Genomic DNA, 19,746 nt, shown 5'->3' on the forward strand with positions numbered 1-19,746 from the left:
TGTTAGAAGTCATAAAAGTCAGGTTTTTGACAGCTATTACTGATATCTTTTCCCTGTTGCATTCCTTAAAATTCATAACATTTTTAAAAAATTAAAGGAATACATGGGTAGATTGTACAAACTGTACTCCCGGTTGCTCTTTTGATGTTCATAGAATCATAACATAGAATGGTTTGGATTGGAAGGGACCTTAAAGATCATCTAGTTCCAAGCCCCCTGCCATGGGCAGGGACACCTTCCACTAGACAAGGTTGCTCAAAGCCCCATCCAACCTGGCCTTGAACACTTCTAGGGATGGGACATCCACAACTTCTCTGGGCAACCTGTTCCAGTGCGTCACCACCCTCATAGTGAAGAATTTCTTCCTTATATCTAATCTAATTTCAGTTTAAAGCCGTTACACCTTGTCCTATCACTACATGCCCTTGTAAAAAGTCCCTCTCCAGCTTTCTTGTAGGCCCCTTTCACGTACTGGAAGGCTGCTATAAGGTCTCTCTGGAGCCTTCTCTTCTCCAGGCTGAACAACCCCAACTCTCTCAGCCTGTCTTCATAGGAGAGGTGCTCCAGCCCTCTAATAATCTTTGTCGCCCTCCTTTGGACGTGCTCCAACAGGTCCATGTCCTTCTTGTGCTGAGGGCCCCAGAGCTGGATGCAATACTCCAGGTGGGGTCTCACCAGAGCAGAGTAGAGGGGCAGAATCCCCTCCCTCGACCTGCTGGCCACGCTGCTTTTGATGCAGCCCAGGATACGGTTGGCCTTCTGGGCTGCAAGTGCACATTGTCAGCTCATGTTGAGCTTCTCATCAACCAACACCCCCAAGTCCTTCTCCTTAGGGCTGCTCTCAATCCATTCTCCGCCCAGCCTGCATTTGTGCTTGGGATTGCCCCGACCCAGGCGCAGGACCTTGCACTTGGCCTTGTTGAACTTTATGAGGTTCACACGGGCCCACCTCTCAAGCCTGTCAAGGTCCCTCTGGATGGCATCCCTTCCCTCCAGCATGTTGACCGCTTGGCGTCATCTGCAAACTTGCTGAGGGTGCACTCAATACCACTGTCCATGTTGCCGACAAAGATGTTAAACAGCGCCGGTCCCAATACCGACCCCTGAGGAACACCACTCGTCACTGGTCTCCACTTGGACATCGAGCCATTGACCACAACTCTTTGGACCATCCAGCCAATTCCTTATACACCCAGTGGGCCATCCGTCAAATCCATGTCTCTCCAATTTAGAGAGAAGGATGTCGTGCAGGACAATGTCAAATGCACAAGTCCAGGTGGATGACATCAGTTGCTCTTCCCTTATCCACCAACGCTGTAACCCCATCGTAGAAGGCCACCAAATTGTTAGGCATAATTTGGCCTTAGTGAAGCCATGTTGGCTGTCACCAATCACCTCCTTATTTTCCATGTGCCTTAGCATAGCTTCCAGGAGGATCTGCTCCATGATCTTGCCAGGCACAGAGGTGAGACTGACTGCCCTGTAGTTCCCCGGGTCTTCCTTTCCTTCCCTTTTTAAAAATGAGGGTTATGTTTCCCCTTTTCCAGTCAATGGGAACTTCACCGGACTGCCACGACTTCTCAAATATGACGGGTAGTGGCTTAGCAACTTCATCTGCCAGTTCCCTCAGGACCCACGGATGCATCTCATCAGGTCCCATGGACTTGTGCACCTTCAGGTTCCTGAGATGGTCTCGAACCTGATCTTCTCCTACAGTGGGCAGCTCTTCATTCTCCCAGTCCCCACCTTTGCCTTCTGCGACTTGAGCAGTGCGGCTTGAGCACTTGCCAGTGGAGACTGACACAAAAAAAGTCATTGAGTACCTCTGCTTTCTCCATATCCAGGGTAACCAGGTCTCCCGTTTCCTTCCGAAGAGGGCCCACATTTTCCCTCCTCTTCCTTTTATCCCGACATACCTATAGAAGCTTTTCCTGTTGCCCTTGATGTCCCTGGCCAGATTTAATTCTATCAGGGCTTTAGCTTTCCTAACCTGATCCCTGGCTGCTTGGACAATTTCTCTGTATTCCTCCTAGGCTCCCTGTCCTTGCTTCCACCCTCTGTAGGCTTCCTTTTTGTGTTGGAGTTTGTCCAGGAGCTTTGTCTGTGCTCTTTGTTGGGATGCATCGCTCCTGAACTTGGAGGAGGTGATCCTTGAATATTACGCAGCTTTCTTGGGGCCCTCTTCCCTCCAGGGCTCTGTCCCAAGGTACTCTGCCAAGCAGATCCCTGAAGAGGCCAAAGTCTGCTCTCCTGAAGTCCAGGGGAGTGAGCTTGCTGTGCGCCCTCCTCGGTGCCCTAAGGATCTTGAACTCCACCATTTCGTGTTTGCTGCAACCAAGGCTGCCCTTGAGCTTCGCATTCCCCACCAGCCCCTCCTTGTTGGTGAGAACAAGGTCCAGCGTAGCACCTCTCCTCGCTGGCTCTGATTGAACTCTGGCAACTTTATTTAAGCTGCCCATCAACTTAGCATTCAGCGGCGTTAATTTTAATGCTGGATTCGTGTGGGATTTTGTGTTTGCATGTCTTGTGTGTGTGTGTGTGGAGGGTCTGGTCCCTCTGCAGGTATGACTGAGCAGAATAAATGGGGATAAATGGTGACTTTCAGAAAAAGAGTTGGGGAGTCTCCGTGAGTGCTGCAGGTCCCTGTGCCCCAGCACAGGTGGCTGTGCAGAGTGGGACACGGTGTCAGTGGCTAGCGTGCCCCAGCAGCCAGAGCTGCAGCAGCTCCCCTGCACCCCATGGCTTCTCCATGCAGGGAATCGCCCGCTGGAGAGCAGGAACACTTTTTGTTCCTGCTCTGCTGAGGGTTACAGAATTGAAGGACAGCTCCTCAAATGTGCCCTGAATTGGTGCAATTCCACTGACTTCAATGAAATTACAGACATTTACACCAGCTGAGATTCCAGCCTGGTGTCCCAGCAGCAGACTTCATATACCTCAAATCTGTTTATATAACGTAACCACCTGGAGATTATAGCATTGGATCCTGTTTAGAGGATTAAACACTCTTGCTTCAGTAGCAGTGGGAAGAGCTAGTGAGGTTTTCCCTGTCCACGGCCAGGAGCCTGCTCAGCATCATAATGCTGTGCAGTGTGATGCCTGTCACATGTCAAGAGTGCATGCAGTACAGCGATGACTGCAAGAATGGCTTTGATTTACCTCTTTGTATAACTTTAAAAGAGAGGTTATTCTCTTTTGCTAAATAAGTTGGTTCTGTTTAAACCCCAGATACCCAGGATGCCATCAGACTTGCATTCAGGGCAGCCAGAGACCATTACAAGCTGATGCTGACAATTTTGCACCAAAAATATAGCTATATAACATTATAAACATGAGGTTTTCCTCTCACCATTCTTTCAGGTACACTGTAATTTGTTACATTGAAATATTGTCTGTTTTTCTTAAGGCAAGGGCTGAACTTGCTAGAAATAGTGACAAAAAATGCAGTGTAGCATTTGTAATGAGGCAGATGCTAAAAGGTGCCTGTGCCAGTAGTCTATGATAGAAGGGACACAAAACCCATGCTCACCTTACTCCCATGTTACTGAATATGAAGTATTTGCTCATGGGGCCACGTGTGAAACATCATGTTGAATTTATAATACGTACATGCTGTAGGGAGCTACACATATCCCAAGTGAAAGAGTTTGGACAGGGTTGTGAAAGGCTCCACCACCAAAGTATAGGTGTGGTGGTCCCTGCAGCCTTCCCAGGGCTTGGAAACAAACAAGTATTGTCCTTCATAGCCATGGATGTGTCTATATCTTGGGAGGAACTGTACTCATCTCCCATGTGCTCTTATTCTTTCTTTATATTGAAATTCAGTTAGAAAAATTGCAAATTCCAAGCTTTTTTTGCAGGAATGTGTTTACAGTTTAATTCCGCTTTTCTTTTTCCAAAATAGCTCTCATGTATTAAAAAAAATCTTTCTGAAAAGCAGCTGCTTTTTTCCATAGCTTGTATGCTTTTAAAAGATTGAAAGGAATTGAATAAACGACTCAGCTGCCTTGATTTAGATGGACACTACCTTTATTTTTCATGTTTTTTTAAAAACAGACTTGCTAGGTCAGAATTTTTTTCTGAAGGCATTTAAACTGAGTGCTTCTAATACAATCTAGACTACTCTAGATCAAAATAAAATAGCTCTTCTGCAGAATCACAGGCAAATATAGAGGAACCAGAGGCAGAGAGGAGCCACAGCAGAGACTTCTGAAGTCATCCAAGAGAGAGAGGTACCTTGTTCTTCCAAGCGTTCAGTGATGGGCAGACCCATGGCTGTGTTAGTACGGTCTCTGCTTTCGTACACTTATAGGATCATAGAATCATAGAACAGAATAGTTTGGGTTGGAAGGGACCTCTAAAGGTCATCTAGTCCAGCCCCCCTGCCGTGGGCAGGGACATCTGCAACTAGATCAGGTTGCTCAGAGCCCCCTCCAACCTGACCTGGAATGTTTCCAGGGATGGGGCATCCACCACCTCTCTGGGCAACCTGGGCCAGTGCTTCACCACCCTCAGCGTAAAAAATTTCTTCCTTATATCTAGTCTAAACCTACCCCCTTTAGTTTAAAGCCATTCCCCCTTGTCCTGTCGCCATAGGCCCTGCTAAAAAGTTTGCCGCCTTCTTTTTTATAAGCCCCCTTTAAGTACTGACAGGCTGCAATAAGGTCTCCCTGAAGCCTTCTCTTCTCTAGGCTGAACAACCCCAACTCTGTTAAACAGTTGTCAGTTAAATAAAAGCTGCAGGCCTTGACTGCATCTGACTAGCCCCTTCAGGTGACTAAGCCTGGGAGAAGACACAACTCCAACAGGTGGAGATGACGAAACTTCATCACCTGTGTCCTGGTACAGTGTTGTCCCAGGGATATGGAAATGTTCAAACATTGCCAAAACCAAACAGACAAGGAGAAATGTTAACTCAGTTGTCTATTGAGTTAACAAATAGCTGTTTTACTCTCTGTTTTGTTCATGTTTTAGAAGTTTTGTGCCTGTTGGCGGTAAGTCATGCATGCTAGTTGAATGCTGGTCTGCTGGGAAAGCATTCCCGACATTCCCATAATTACTCAGTAGCGCTGCCTACTCTGGGCATAAGCAAAGGCTTGTTACGACAGCTCTCAGTACTCCTTCTCTTAATACTGTGCAACTAAATGTCAAAGTCATCCCTGATGTATTCTCTTGTATACAGTGTTGTGTTTTCTTGCTGTAATTGCAAAATGTGTGCCCATGACCCAGAACAAGCAGATTTACAGTGCCCTGTTGACAAACTGAACCACCGTACGTGCATTTTCTGACCAGTGACATAGGGCAAATTAAGTTACCGGTCTTTCGCTCAAAGTGTGCCAGACTGATTATCCCTTGCTTGCCGCTACCCGGGAGCAGTACTGCATTGCTCACGAGGTGCTGGTAATTCGATCTGCTTATTCACAAATATTTGAGATGGGAATCCATTGCCTAAACCTCTCTGTAAATAGCCAGATAAAAAGTTGGCAGGAATCAGCTTTACTTCTGTCAGTGGCTAATGTACTTAAACCTGGAAACAAAAAACCGGGCTTCACCTTGAAGCGGTGCGCCCGAGAGAGTTCCTTTCACCTTGAAGATTTCTGCAGAGTTAGGCTCCTCAATCAATTGAGAGCTTGTACACATTGCCAGAGTTGTCTTTGTTTTTCAAGCAATAGATGATACAGAGATTATAGGTTATTGCCCCAGGGACTTCTCTTTTCTAAGGCTCCAGGATTTTGAAGGAAAGAGGCTTTTTCAATATGAGTATTTCATAACTTTTTACTGTCCGTTGGTGGGGTGGGGAGGATGGCATTTGTTAGCCTGGCTTTTACACGCCTTCCTTATTACATGAAATATTAAAATCAATTGAAGTTCAGGGAGGTATTGCAGAAAGGAAATGTGTGGCTTTAGAATATGCGCACAGACCTGCTACTTCTGCTTTTTTTTTTTATATCCACTCTATAGTCCCTGTCATACTCAAGACAACTGAAAATCTTACAGTAATGATATGTGTTCTTGAAAGACAGCAATTATATCAACACCTTAAATTTTACTAATAAATCAATAGTAATTAGTACAGACCTTTGAAACATTTATAGTACGATATCCACAAATAGCTCTACATGAGAACACTGAGCACTAGAGGGATCTGCAGACTTTGGGAGGAGGTTGAAGAATAGTTGAAGGCAACTTTGTGTACACAATGATGTGCTGTACTGGGGCTTGGTCAGAGGTGAAGGTAATATCAAAGCAACCAGGTGTAAATGTAAAGGTTTCTAATAGTATGCCATGTTGGCAACAGCTTTCTGAAAGAATTTCACAGATTCAGGTCTCTTACTAGCAAAAGCCATTTTCAGCCTGAACCATAGTCTTTGCCCATCTTTGCCCATTGCATCCAGGACTTGTTTTCAACAGGAATGGAAAAAAATCAGCCCAGTATCAATTTGTAGCTACAAGATACAGGTGCAGTCAGGATTTGTAGACCCTGGGAACAGGCCTTATGGTTTGACTTTGCATGTGCTTTCCTGGGAGGTTACAAACCTTTCTGGAAGCCACTGTTGCCAATGGCACAGGACTACAAGAACCTGAGGTTACAATTCATCAGGCGTGGGCTGTGGCTGCTACCCCTGCTGCGGCTGTGACAGGCCGCGAGCATGTCTGGTGATGGATGAGGATAACGGATTGAGGCAATACGTCTCAGAGCTGCTGTTTCAGTGGTTAAGATTAGTGCCATGGATGGAGTAGACCATGAGCGTCAGTTGCGTCTCCCTTAAGGACCAATTTCTCTGTCATTGACTGACCTCCTCGGTTGAAAGTATGTCATGTCCCGAGTTGAAAGAATTAAAAAATACATAAACCATGAAACACATTAAACACCAGTATTTCATCTAAGGCTCTGTATCATCCAGTCATCTGAGATGCTCTGAACTTAATTCTTAAATACACAGTATTCAAAAGCAGAGTGGCAAAATGGCAATGTTTGCATTGGCAAATAAGTGTCATTTTCAAGATGTTCAACTACAGTTGGTAGTTCAAGTGTGTAGCAAGGAGTTCTATGTGAATGAGCACAGCCCTTGCAGGTGATGTCAAACATCCCTGTCACTTCACTTCCATTCACAGAGGAGTTTTAGTAGCCCTGGTGTTTGATGGCTGTGATCATTTTGTCTTCGTGTACACTGGTGAAACAAAAGGAACATGAGCTAATGTGAGAGTGTGACTATTTTCATTCTTGTAACCAGCAGATTTGACCAATTAAGTAATGACACGGTACCATGAGTTGTTATAGCGATGGTCTTAGGGGAGAATGAAGAAAGTAACCGAGGAAAATGTATCCAGCAACTGAAGAGCTAAGTCCTAGATTTTGACCTGGGCTTGGTTCAGCAATGTGCTGGAGGCATCCCGGAGGGTGGATTTCTGGTCACAGCTCAAATCCCTGGGAGTTGCATGTACACAACAACAACAACAGCAAAGATCATTTAGTTCGTAGATCATTATTTAGATCATAGTTAAGTCTAGAGGAGCAGTTTACGGTGGATTTTTAGATAATGCAGGTTCAGTGTCCTTATTCCTAGTGACAGAATATGTTTGAACACATTCAGAATGGATGTTATGCAGCAGCTTTTGAGAACCCTGGTGAAACTGCGATGTTATTCATCTCCTAAAAACAGAATGTATGTCTTTGTTACTTCGAGAAGAAAAATGTGTTGGGTTTTTTTTATTACTGTACAATGTTAACAATAGATGTATTGTGCTAGGTAGGGACAGTATTTTAATTTCCTGTCATAATCCTGTGTTTCTAGGGCTGGATATATAACTCGCTGAATGATTTCCTCAGGGCTAGAGCTTAACATATAAGACATCAGGACAAGCCTGACTATTATTTATGTATTTAAAAGTATCTTTCAAAAATATCCCTTTGGTTGTTTCTACTATTTCAGCACTGGAGATCAACAAATAACTTGATCATTAATGAACAGGCAGACGGTTATGTGTTATCTTTTGTAAGCAGTTTTTCAGCAGGGGACCTGCAGATGCCCCAGTGCTCTTCTATTGTACCACTACTACTACCATTATTATTATTATTATTATTAGTTTTGTTGTCTTAGAATTATTCAGAGCTTTATCATGGGGTGAGGTCATCCTTAACAGAGCAGTGTGAGTTTATCTTGTTTATTTTCCTGATGTCAGTTGTGATGACTCAGGGAGAACGTTGCTTGGTGAAGAAACTTGTGATTTTCTGCAGTAACGGAGAAATGTGCTTTTATTGTGTACTGAAGAGAACATCTGTGATCATAATAGTGCTGTTGACTTACCAAGAGAACACAAATTACATTCTATTAAATAAGGTTTTTGTCATAGGACAAGTCACTCAATACACTGCATCAGGAATTGCCTTCTCCCGGCTGTCTAGACCCAGTAGACGAGGCACAGGGAAAACTTGCTTGCTTTTGCATGTATGTACGGATCAGGTAGCAACATTTTATTTGAAAAGTGCTAACTTTGTGACATTTGATATAACTAATCATGTGACATTTAAATAAGTGAAATTACGATACCACTGTGGTACAGACAGTCAGACTGAATGAGAGGCTTCACAGATGAATTCCCCGAGCTGGAGCCTGACCCACGGTTGGCATTTGCACGTTGGCTCCTGCGCTCTGGTGTCGCAGGACCCGGGCAGAGGCAGCAGGCGGGCTGGCTCCTGACCTCCCCTAACTGATGGACCCTGGGCTCCCCTCAGAGGTCAGAGCACACTCGTGTTGAGGTGGATGTGTTTAACCCTGCCTTTAATTCAGACTGCTCCAGATACTTGGGTCACTCGTAAATAGAGTTGTCAGACCATTACTGCCTCCATTTCAAATTCTGGAGCTCTTCCACGCTGGCATTTACGAGAGTGAAGATTTATTTCTTCCTGTCTTCTGAGCCTCTGGATTTTATGGCTGTGTTACTGTCTCTGAGGAATATCTGACACTGCTTTTGAACTTGGGTATCAGATGCTTGCCTATCAGATGTCACCTGTCAAGCGTGGCTTTCCACTTTAACTGCACTTGTACTTGGTACAGCAGTGATCTGGGACATAAAAGTATGTCAGAAAAGAGAGGTGATAGCAGGAGGAGCCATCCGGCTCACGGTCCCTGTTGGAGACCTGTAGGATGCTGGAAAACAAGCCCATTACTGCAGCCTAGTGCTGCAAGGGGTCGGGAGAGATGATGGCTCTCTTAATCGTCCAGCTTCTCATCCCAGAAGCAAGCCTGCAGGGGATGTCTTGGACAACATCTCTGGGAGGGTGTTTTGCTCCCACAGCTCAGAGTATTGCAGTGGATCTGCAGAAAGTGCATCTTATGTAGTGGTGGGGTGGTGATGATGAGAACAAGGGAAAGAACCTCATCATTTGTTTCAGCTTTGCTCCTGATGGAAGTATCTGATTTTTGTTGTTTTGTTCTCTTTCTTAATTCTTTCTTAAACATGTGGGTCAGCCATGGTGCAGTGGTAGACAGGAACGATTAACAGCCCCATGGTGGAGAAGGGCTGGTGATTTTCTCCAGAGATGCAGAGCTTCCCTTAAAAATAACACTTCATCCAGGACTTTTTAAATCTCCTTTTTTTTTTAAATACATTTTTTGTTTCTTTTGAATGGAAGGCACCTTTAGCAGGTCTTGTTCATTGAGACGTCTACAGAATTATATGTAGCAGGACTACATGGTGTAAAAATTTCTTTCTTATAATTTCAAAGCCATTAGCACCATTTCTGTGTGCATTTGATGTTAATAGAAGTGATAGGCAAAAAATAAAGGGCGAGCCATCCAATTTAGTCTTTTCCTGCTCAGGAAGATGTAATGCAGCTGACTAACCTTGAAGAGCAGGCTGTTGTGTTAATCAGCGATGCCCTTGAGCTGTCCTATCCATTTCACTTTCCAGTTTCCTGAAGAGTTGCTCTTCCCAAGGTGCAGTTTTGTCTTGAAGAAATACCGACTTGTAGTGCTGTATGAAAACACACCAGCATACACAGCAGAAACCAATTCCCTCGGCAGCAAACAAAGAAAGGATTTTTATCATTTATACTGGATATACTCCAAGAATTCTCTCTTCAGTTTAGTTATTATCTTTCCCTACAGTGTGGAATATTCAATTAAACCTTTTCTCAAATTGGCCATAACTTTCAATGAAAATTAAAGCAATTCTATTTAGGTAATGATATCCATCACTGGGCTTAATGTTCAGAGAGAATAGGAATGGTTTCACCTGTTCATGTGAATTAACCTCAGCTGACATTCTTCATGTTTCAATTCCTCAAAAGCGCAGAAAGACGACAGGCATTTAGCATCCTACTGGATGTGCTGACTCTCAAGTTTGGGGTACTGGAGGGACACAGAAAATACACTCTTCGTTTGGAATGTATTTAAAGTAATCTGGCATTTTTTCATAGGTTTTGTGATTCACTAGGAAAAAATATATATAGATCTCAGCAGAAGCTAGGATAGCAGAATGTTCTTCTAAATTATCTATCACATTCTGTCCAACAGCATATGGGCATACACCTCGTACTGTGTTTAAAAATGTTTCTTTTATCACGAAATCTACTGAAATTTCCTATATGCTGCATCTTACTGAAAGAAATACACGTGTTTCAAAGGAGGCAGACCCAGAGCAGTAGTACATTTGTTTCATCTGATGGGGGGGGGGGGGAGAATGCTTTTTGGTAACCAATCTTGTTTGCAACTTGTCTTAAGCTGAGGGCAGCTCAGCATTCGTTCTGGGTTAACTCATTTCAGGCTCAAGCAAAAGAAACGTAACTCAGAAAAATAAAATCTGTCACTGGGAGAGTGTCTTAACAGTTAGCTTGTCTGAGAAGGTTACTTACTGTATTTTCCCAGGACAGTAACAAACGTGTAAAGAGTAGCACAGGTTACACAGTAGCTGCTGAAAATCGCAAAGAGCAAAGTGAGTAAAATAACTGAGCAGCTTTCATGTGTATATATACATATATGTACTGCTTCCTTGTTCTGTTAGATGAAATGACCAAAAGAGAGCCTAATGAACAGTCTCCGAAGAAGGGCAAGGGAAAAGCCTGCTAAGCTCAGGAAGGAGCCTCCTGACATCGGTGGGCTTCTGTTGATCAAGCTCCTGGTAATCTTCATCAGTGAAAAGCTAAAAATGTGTTATTGTCGCTCCATGATTGCAAGTCCCTGAACATTATTGCAATAGAAATGAAATTACCACTTTTATTTTTTTTTTTAAAGTATAAAATTCACATTTAGAAGTTATCTGGATAGCAAAACATTACTCCCACAAAACCAGACACTGTAATAGAGCAAATGCATTTGCCCATGCTGACACTAAACTTCCGAGATCTGTTTCTACCCAGTAATATTGTAAGTTAGTCAAAATGGACTATATATGATACAGGTACTTTCAGTTTTCTACCTGTAAGTATCTAGACGGCAGTTTGTTTTATTTATTGGTGAATATTTAGTGTTCTTTGAACCAAATCCTCCTCTTCTGCAAGGTATTGTGGCTCAACTCTTGTCAGACGCTGTGTTAGGATCTGGGCTGCAGTGATTTCAATCACACATTAGACTGTAGCAAAAGGACTCTACAGGCTGAAGATTAAATAGTTTGGACTTGGTGAGGGGTCTGGAGAACAAGTCTTATGAGGAGCGGCTGAGGGAACTGGGACTGTTCAGCCTGGAGAAAAGGAGGCTGAGGGGAGACCTCATCGCTCTCTACAACTACCTGAAAGGAAGTTGTAGCGAGGTGGGTGTTGGTCTTTTCTCCGAAGTAACAAGCGATAGGACGAGAGGAAATGGCCTCAAGTTGCGGCAGGGGAGGTTTAGATTGGATGTAAGGAAAAATTTCTTTACCGAAAGAGTGGTGAAACATTGGAACAGGCTGCCCAGGGAAGTGGTGGAGTCCCCATCCCTGGAGGTTTTTAAAAGACGTGTAGATGAGGCGCTTAGGGACATGGTTTAGTGGGCCTGGTGGTGTTGGGTTGACGGTTGGACTCGATGATCTTAGAGGTCTTTTCCAACCTCAATGATTCTATGATTCTATGATTCTATGACTTGCTTATCTTGGTTATACACAGGCACCAATAAGAGAAAGAAGAAAGGCACTCAAAATAATTTTATCTACTCAGTGTTGCAAGGTTTTTCCTCCTCTTCTGTTCCCCTGATACACTGGCAGCTGCTTTCAGAGCTTCTCCCTGCCTGACCCAATGCTGTTCTCTTGAAAGCCAAGTAGTAATCGCACCAGGGCTTTTCTTCTTGCTGTCTAACAGGAAAGGCAAGCATTTTTTTGCCATATAAAAGCTGAATGTTAAACAGTGTCAGCAGCAGATGTTGTAATATTTGGAGAGCAATTTCATTTGAACTTCGTGAGCTTCTATTTTAGCTTAGGCAAATGAAGTTATTTAGTCCTTTCACATATTTGTGACTATTTCTACCTTCGTAGTTCTCTACCTTTTGTCTGTTGTGTTTTCTAAATTGTACTTTGCTTACTAATTAGGTAGGCAGATTGTAATGTTTCCTACAAATGTAACTCCCTATCAAACACCCCGTTGCATCATGTGGACCAGTTTCATTATACCTTGAAGACCAGTGTCTCACCCCAGGACACCACACCATAACGGTTTGGGCCCTGATCCTGCAGCCAAGTGATGCCCTGGATGTATGGGGACACATTTGGACCCTTAGATTTGTTTGTGTGTCTGTTTCCCAACTCAAGTAGGTGAGCTATCTACTTTTTAATGCAAGGTATATTTTCTTGTGATGGGAGGAGGACCAAGAATCTGACCGTTAGCGTGATGTGATATGATATAAATTGACACACCATAATTGAAATAACAGCAAGTGACACTGTAGCGTGACTTGAGTCCTTTGATGGGGTGTGAGGCAGATGACACAGCCGATGCAACATGTACCTGAGTCAGCACAGTTCGCTAACTGGATTACCTGGGATGGTCTGGCTTGTGCCTGTCCCGGCACGATCAGGCTCCTTGCTTATGGGACTTGAAGCAACTCTTAACAGGACCTGAGCACGAGGCCAGCTTCTGTATTTTACAATTAGAAAACTGGATAAATTAAAATGTATTTTAATTCTTTTATTTTCAAATCCATTAATATAGTATTCAGAGCTATAATCTTTATGGGCCAGATTGTAATATTCTTTCTTACACTGAATGAGACTGTTTAAGGAGTGACACAGCCCTAGGTCTCAGAAACAAGTCAGGATATCATAATCTAGCCCTGTATGCTTTGTGGTTATTACGATCTTTTTCTGCCAGCAACAGTAAGTTGCACACAGGTATAATTTAAAGCTAGAAATTATGTGAAATGTGTTTTGAATAATAGATGAGCCTTGGTCAGATATCGTTAACATATAATTAAAAATAAAGATAAATACAACTGATACAACTGTATGCTTAGTGCATTCTCTTTTGTGGTGGTGCCTGAAGGAGGAGACACGGGGGAGAGGTTGCTCCATTATAATCTTCCTGGCAAAGTCTCTCTGAAATCCTTCTGTGGAGATGACAGAATTTTCTCCCTGGAGTAAAGAGCTATTGTTCTGTCTCTGATAAATCCAGCTGATTTCCCAATGTCGGGGGATATGAGGGCTATTCACATTCATTCTCACCCTCCTCCCAGTGAGAAGATGCATCGTCTTCTGTTCATTCCTTTCTTTCTTACTTTTTTGTAAATACCATCATCTTTATATTTTATTTATTCATTCTCCTATGACCTCCTATACCCACAAATTTCCTGCATGTCCATCAAGATGGACTTCTGGCAGCAGACTAGACGGCAGCGTAGCTGCCTGGCCAAAGTGACGTCTGTGCTCACGTCCCTGCGAGTCCCTGCCCTCGGCAGCAAGGGAGCCGCAGGTATCGGCAGCAGCACCCTGATGGCTCGTACAGTTGCCCTTTGCCCAGCAGAACATGATCAGAAAATGTTCAAGCAAGGCTCCTTCCATTCAGCTAAAAGACAGAAAGTCCTTACTTTCTGTAGCTGTATTTAATAATGAGGTTTTTTAATTTGCAGAGAAAATATTTCAGTGTTTAAAAGTTAAACTAAGCATTCTGATTTGAAATGAGCTGTGCTGTCACAATAGGATATGCCTGTTCCCCTTCGTTTGAACTTTGGATAAAGTTGCAGTCTGTACTCTATTTAGTGCACAAATGTTTTCCTGAATGTTGACTCCATGTGAGGTTCAGTGGCTTTTGGAAAAAAATCTGGCTGTTCTAAAAAAAAAAAAGTCTTATTATCACATCTTTTTTAGGGTGAATCATACACGGCCTTTTGCTGCTAAGATACTATTTTATATTTTAACACTGGGTACGTGGAGATTCCATCAAGTATCTGTCACATTTTTCCTCTGTTTAACACAGATGACAGCACTCTGCACGGGCCAGTTTTCCTTCAGGAGCCCAACAGCGTGATCTTCCCCTTGGATTCAGAGGAAAAGAAAGTGAAGCTGAGCTGCGAAGTAAAAGGAAATCCCAGACCAACCATTGGGTTTGTTGAATGTTTAACTATTCTTTACCACAATCTCCACGCTACAGCAGTATCCCCCAAGAGCCTCTCTCCTGTGTGCATCACGTGGTGTAACTCAGTGATGCCCCTGGAGTCTACCACAATGCTGATAACAAAAAACAGGCGTCAGGAAATCAGTCCATATTGCAACACAACTGCAAAATTTGGACAAGAGTTCAAAAAGGTTATGAAGGGATTGTAAGTAGTCTTGGCTCCCAGATTACCCATCCTTTTCCACAAACGTGGACAAAGCTCTGAATTATTTTCAGCTTTAGTAACTGCTTTGAGATCCTTAGAAAAAAGATGCTATACTACGTGGTGGTGATGCTGCTGCTGTAAATCATTTAGGCTGCTGTTTTTTTTCCTTTAGTGCCTTTCTCATTTTGTTCACCAAAGTAAATGCCACTCTGAAACCGATTACAGTCATCAGACCTCAGCCACTGTGCTGTCTTCTGACACAACCAACTATTTAAGGCAATAAACTGTGTTGATTCTCTAGTGCAAACATACTCAAATTGTTTCTCTGCAAGTGCTGGTAAAGGGAGCTGCTACGCGGCTGTGGCTTCCTCACGTGCTCCATCCAGGGATGGTGGGGTTGAGGGTTGCTGTAACTGGGGCAACATGCTGTTGGAATTTCTCAGTGCCCCATTTTGTGACAACATCTACTGCGAGTGAATTTTCTTAAATTTAAAAGCAAACAGCCAGTAAGTCAGGAGAAGAGAAGAAACCTCGGTGGAATTGGATGGTTTAAGGATCCTGTTTCTGGGACTTCCCCTTGCAAAATGATTCATTCCAAAGAGCAGCAGGACTAGCAACTACAGAAGCATTAATCATATCTGAAACTGAAATATATGTCAAGGATTATGCTCTTTCAGTTAAATACTGGAATATTTCAATACTGTGCAGGAAATTTGCATTTTTATGCTTTTTTTTTTTTTTAATAAGTAGTCAAAGATGTTTTAAATCTTTCTTTATTTACTACATGTTGTATTTTCGAATACCCAAGAGTATCCATTAATATTAGCAGAATTTAACTTTGGCATTTTGTGCTATAGGTGGAAGTTAAATGGAACCAGTATTGACATCGGTATGGATTACCGTTACAGCGTGGTGGAAGGCAACCTGTTGATCAATAATCCCAATAAAACCCAAGATACTGGAACATATCAGTGTGTAGCAACAAACCCGTTTGGAACGATTGTCAGCAGAGAAGCAAAGCTTCAATTTGCTTGTAAGTAACAATGCAGCCTCCGTTCCTTCAGCATGCTAGAAAAGCTGAGACACCAATGCCTACTGTAATAACCTTTTCTACTGCGTTATGTAGTACTCTGTGAGCTGTTCATGGAGTAGAGAAAACACCTGGATTTAGAGGGGAAATGTGAATGAGGAATAGGTGCCTTGGTTTATGATTATTTAGGTAAAATTATATGTAGTATCCAGGGTAAAATGTCTTATTTCTTGAGAAAGAGGCCACCTAGGAAAGTATCTGGCAGATGGGATCTCACCATTGATTTTTCCTTTCCTTGGAGAATTAAAGCTTCAAAATATTTGAAGGAGCATACTCTTTATAAGGAATAAATTCACAGTGACAGTTTTCACAAGTCCTATGTTTCAGTACTTAGGTACAAATACTTTCAGGTGTGGGTAATATTTTGTAACTCTGTGTAAAAGGGAAAATGGTCTGCTTCATATTTATTTTGGGTTAAATTCAGAGTTGCAGCTTCTTGTCGAAAGCTAAGGATAACAAAAGACAGGTCTTGATGTGAATTAGCATTATATGAAATTACAAAAAAACATTTTGAGGTACAGGATAAAGTCTGTAAGAGTGGGCAAATGATAATGCAGGACCACGAGTCATCTTTTTTCTCATGTAGTTATGAAGGTAAAGGCAGAGAATAGATACATGGGCTTATTCATCCATGATCTCTCTGATTTCTCTGTGCCGTTGTCCTGGGAGGGGTGTACATAGCAGTTTAGTAATTACAGCAGGACCTACTGTGAAATATCCTTGCACGCGCGTGCAGGAGTTCAAGGCAATCCATTCCCAGACATGAAGCTATCAGTGATGGTGAGCTGGGCTTTCAGTAGAGCTTAATGAAAGATGCTTTTGACCGACTGGTAAGAGAAGCTGATAGAATAGACTAGACTAGACTATTTCAGATGTGCTCCAGCTACAAAAATAAAAATGCCAATAAATGCCAAGTTCACACAATATAGAGAGGTGATTTGTAATGAGAAATATTACTGTGAGTAAAGGCAAGTCCTCTGTCTCCCCGTATAGTTTACAATATATTATCCATTTGCTTATGACCTGCTTGTGTTTTTCTGTGACTAAAGCTGCGTTTTCACTCCGGATGGGTAATGAACAGCTTCCTCAAGACCAATCTCATCACTCCAGATTTCAGTATGTCAAGGCAATCGCTTCATAAATATTGCGTTGGTCTGCTTCTCTGGAGACCACGTGTTTCACAGCAGGCTCTGTCCTACAAATTGTGGCCTTCTGCTAGCTATCAGGGTGAGCCTGGGAAGCGTCATTATTCAGAGCAAAGCACTTCAACACCCCCGTGGCTGGGGTCGTACTGTTTGCTGAAGTCAGTTGTTTAAGGACATGCTGAGTACCAGGTTGCAGCTCCTTACATGTTGGTCCTAGGCTTCAAAGTTTAGAATGTGGGACTAGAAAGGAGGATCCTGATGCTGGCAAGTGCAGTAGCCATGGACTACTTGAGCAGAAATACATCAACTTCCTTGCTTGTTTAAATTGTTAGGCACTTATTAACCAAGAGCTTGCAAATGCAGAGAATTCTGCACAAAAAATAAGAAACCTTTAACATTTTATCTTTGCTTCAGATACAGAGTGTTTATTAAATTTCTGATTAATTTATCTGTCTCAATGAATGATACAGCTGGCAAAAATCTTTCAAGTTTTCTAGTTGACCACATACAAATTTAGTTTGACTGATTCTTAATTAAGAAGATTGAATTAAAAAAGAAAGCTTGTTCTTTTCCAGTTAAAAAATGATGACGAACTTGAATAAATGTATTATTTTTGATTCCTAAAATTTATTTTAGATTGCTAAAACAGCATAATCAGATTAGAAACATTTGGATTAAATAAAATCAGCATTTATCAAGGTAGGCTCTGTGCTTCCACAAAACAGTAAGTCATTTTGTATTGTATAATCAAAGGGCCTGCAACCTGAATTAGCTGAATTATGAAATACTTAAGTGGTTTAAGTTTATTGCAAAAGCTCTGCCTCTAAAAACGAATAAAAATGGGCATCTGTATTAGTAATGTGTGTTTTTCAGCCTTGACGTCCAAGACGTGTGGATGCAGTAGCACTTCTTAATATAACTACTTGCCTATATGTGGTTTGATTCCAAACGTGATCATTTTTGAATGGCCTTCTGTAGTGGAATAACCTAAAGCACTGTATGGGGAAGACATAGCCACCTGAGAGCTCTCAAGCCTGCTTGCTCTCAGTTGCTCTCTCAGGGTTTTTCCCTTTTATCAAGTTATTTTCCTTGAATTTACACCTCCATCTGGCCCCTAGATAGCACATGCAGTCTCTGATCCAGCTCCAACGCTTCAGCTTGGTCTCTTACGCCCCGCTATGTCACATGTAATGATTTAACTGTGGAAAGCCATTTGGTTAGAAGCTCAGGACTGTCCTGCTTAACCTGTCCGTAGCTTCCCCCTTTGTCCGAGCAATCCCTTATTTTCCATCCTGATCGGTGTGTTGTGTGATTTTTGCGTTATCTCATCTTTATTTCTGAGGAAAGTGATTGCTGAGTCTTTTGAGACTAATGTCTGGGGGTTTGAGTTGGTTTTTTTTTTTCCCTCCTCTTAAGGGTTAAATTCTGAATCCTGGGGCATCATTAATATATGTTCATTCGTTCTTCAAGGGCTGTATTATTCTTCTCTAGCATTTTCACTGAAGATTAAACTGCGATCTAGCTATTCAACCTCCTGTGGAGGTCAGAGAGGGTCAGCAATTTAATCCTTGAAATATGTATTTAGGTTACAAACTCATTACGATAAAAGTGCTAATATTTTCCCCCACTACTTTCTTTGTGATATGTCATTTACATTTCAAATTTGTTCTCTTTTTTTTTTCCTCCCCCGCCAATGCTAGTTGTCTTTGAAATTGAACATATTTTTGGAAAGTGAGGAATCTGCTTTGCCACAATAACAGAATCTGGATTATTGATACCTTAAACCCTGTGCTTATAGCAGTACAGGCTCTCAGAAAATATAAAAAGCTTTAAACTCTTGAGTATGGATTCTAATAATGGCTTTTCCAAAATGATGTATGAAAACACAGCTGAACTAGATTAAATTATGTGCTTTTTATTTTAGGGGATGGGGCTTAGCTTGACAATTTTATTCACTGTACCGTAGTTTCAGTTCAGAAATAATGCTGAAATCAATAAGAATTTATGCCTGGAAGGAGGTGCAGCTCTGATGCTGCAGTTCAGAGGTGTACCCCACCCATTCAGACATGTGATTAAAGCTGTTTACTATGGCCTGGATCCTGCTTCCGTTTAAGTCGAAGATAAAACTCGTATTGATTTTTAGTGGCACCAGAGTTGGACCATACCCCTCAGAAAGTGATGAATTTGCAAGTTGTTCCGCCTGCTCAGCTCCCGTTCTCTTTGGCATGACTCGAAGGTGCTGCGCAGCTCTTGGCTGCGGGCAGGAGAGCAGTACAGCTCAGTGCAGAGCGGTACGCCGTGAGCAGGATGTGCTTTTAATGAGCGTCCTTGCCAAATTATTTCTACTGACTGTGACATAATTTACAAAATGGAACATTAGTGCACACAGGTGCTGAAAGTTGCATTTATACTCATATCTCCGTAGGCATAAAATCGCGAAGTTGAGTCCCGGGAAAGGCTTCAAGAGCTTGTCTGTCCCCAGTGCGAGGCAGTGTCGATGCCCTTCCTTAGAGAAGCTCGCCAGCCTGTTCTGCACAACATTTGGAGACCCTTCTCAGGAGTGTGTATTTGGAGGACTATGTATTAAGATTTAGTTTCACTTATTTTAGTGGCCTCTGCTAGTGCTAACCTTACTTGCTAGCAGCTACTACTGATCATCTGGACTATGCTTGTACTCCTTGCCCTGTGCAGGTAATGACCCAAGGGCTTTCAAATATATTCCTCCTCCTCTTCTGTTGATTGTTAAGCGTGGTAGATGTCCAAAGGATTGTGCTTTTGGGCAGCTGAG

At 42.5% G+C, this 19,746-nt stretch overlaps 1 protein-coding gene across 4 annotated transcripts in view; it reads left to right on the plus strand.

Moving 5' to 3' along the window:
* The window catches only part of LOC143164264 (contactin-4), a 357,652-nt gene that overhangs the window by 212,028 nt on the left and 125,878 nt on the right, over window positions 1–19,746 (plus strand). For all 4 annotated transcript variants that reach the window (XM_076346685.1, XM_076346684.1, XM_076346687.1 and 1 more), the window contains 2 exons: window positions 14,381–14,507; window positions 15,581–15,756. In XM_076346685.1, coding sequence (XP_076202800.1) covers window positions 14,381–14,507; window positions 15,581–15,756 — 303 coding nt within the window. The remainder of the gene's footprint in view (window positions 1–14,380; window positions 14,508–15,580; window positions 15,757–19,746) is intronic.

Source organism: Aptenodytes patagonicus, chromosome 8 (assembly GCF_965638725.1).
Source record: "Aptenodytes patagonicus chromosome 8, bAptPat1.pri.cur, whole genome shotgun sequence".
Taxonomy (NCBI): domain Eukaryota; kingdom Metazoa; phylum Chordata; class Aves; order Sphenisciformes; family Spheniscidae; genus Aptenodytes; species Aptenodytes patagonicus.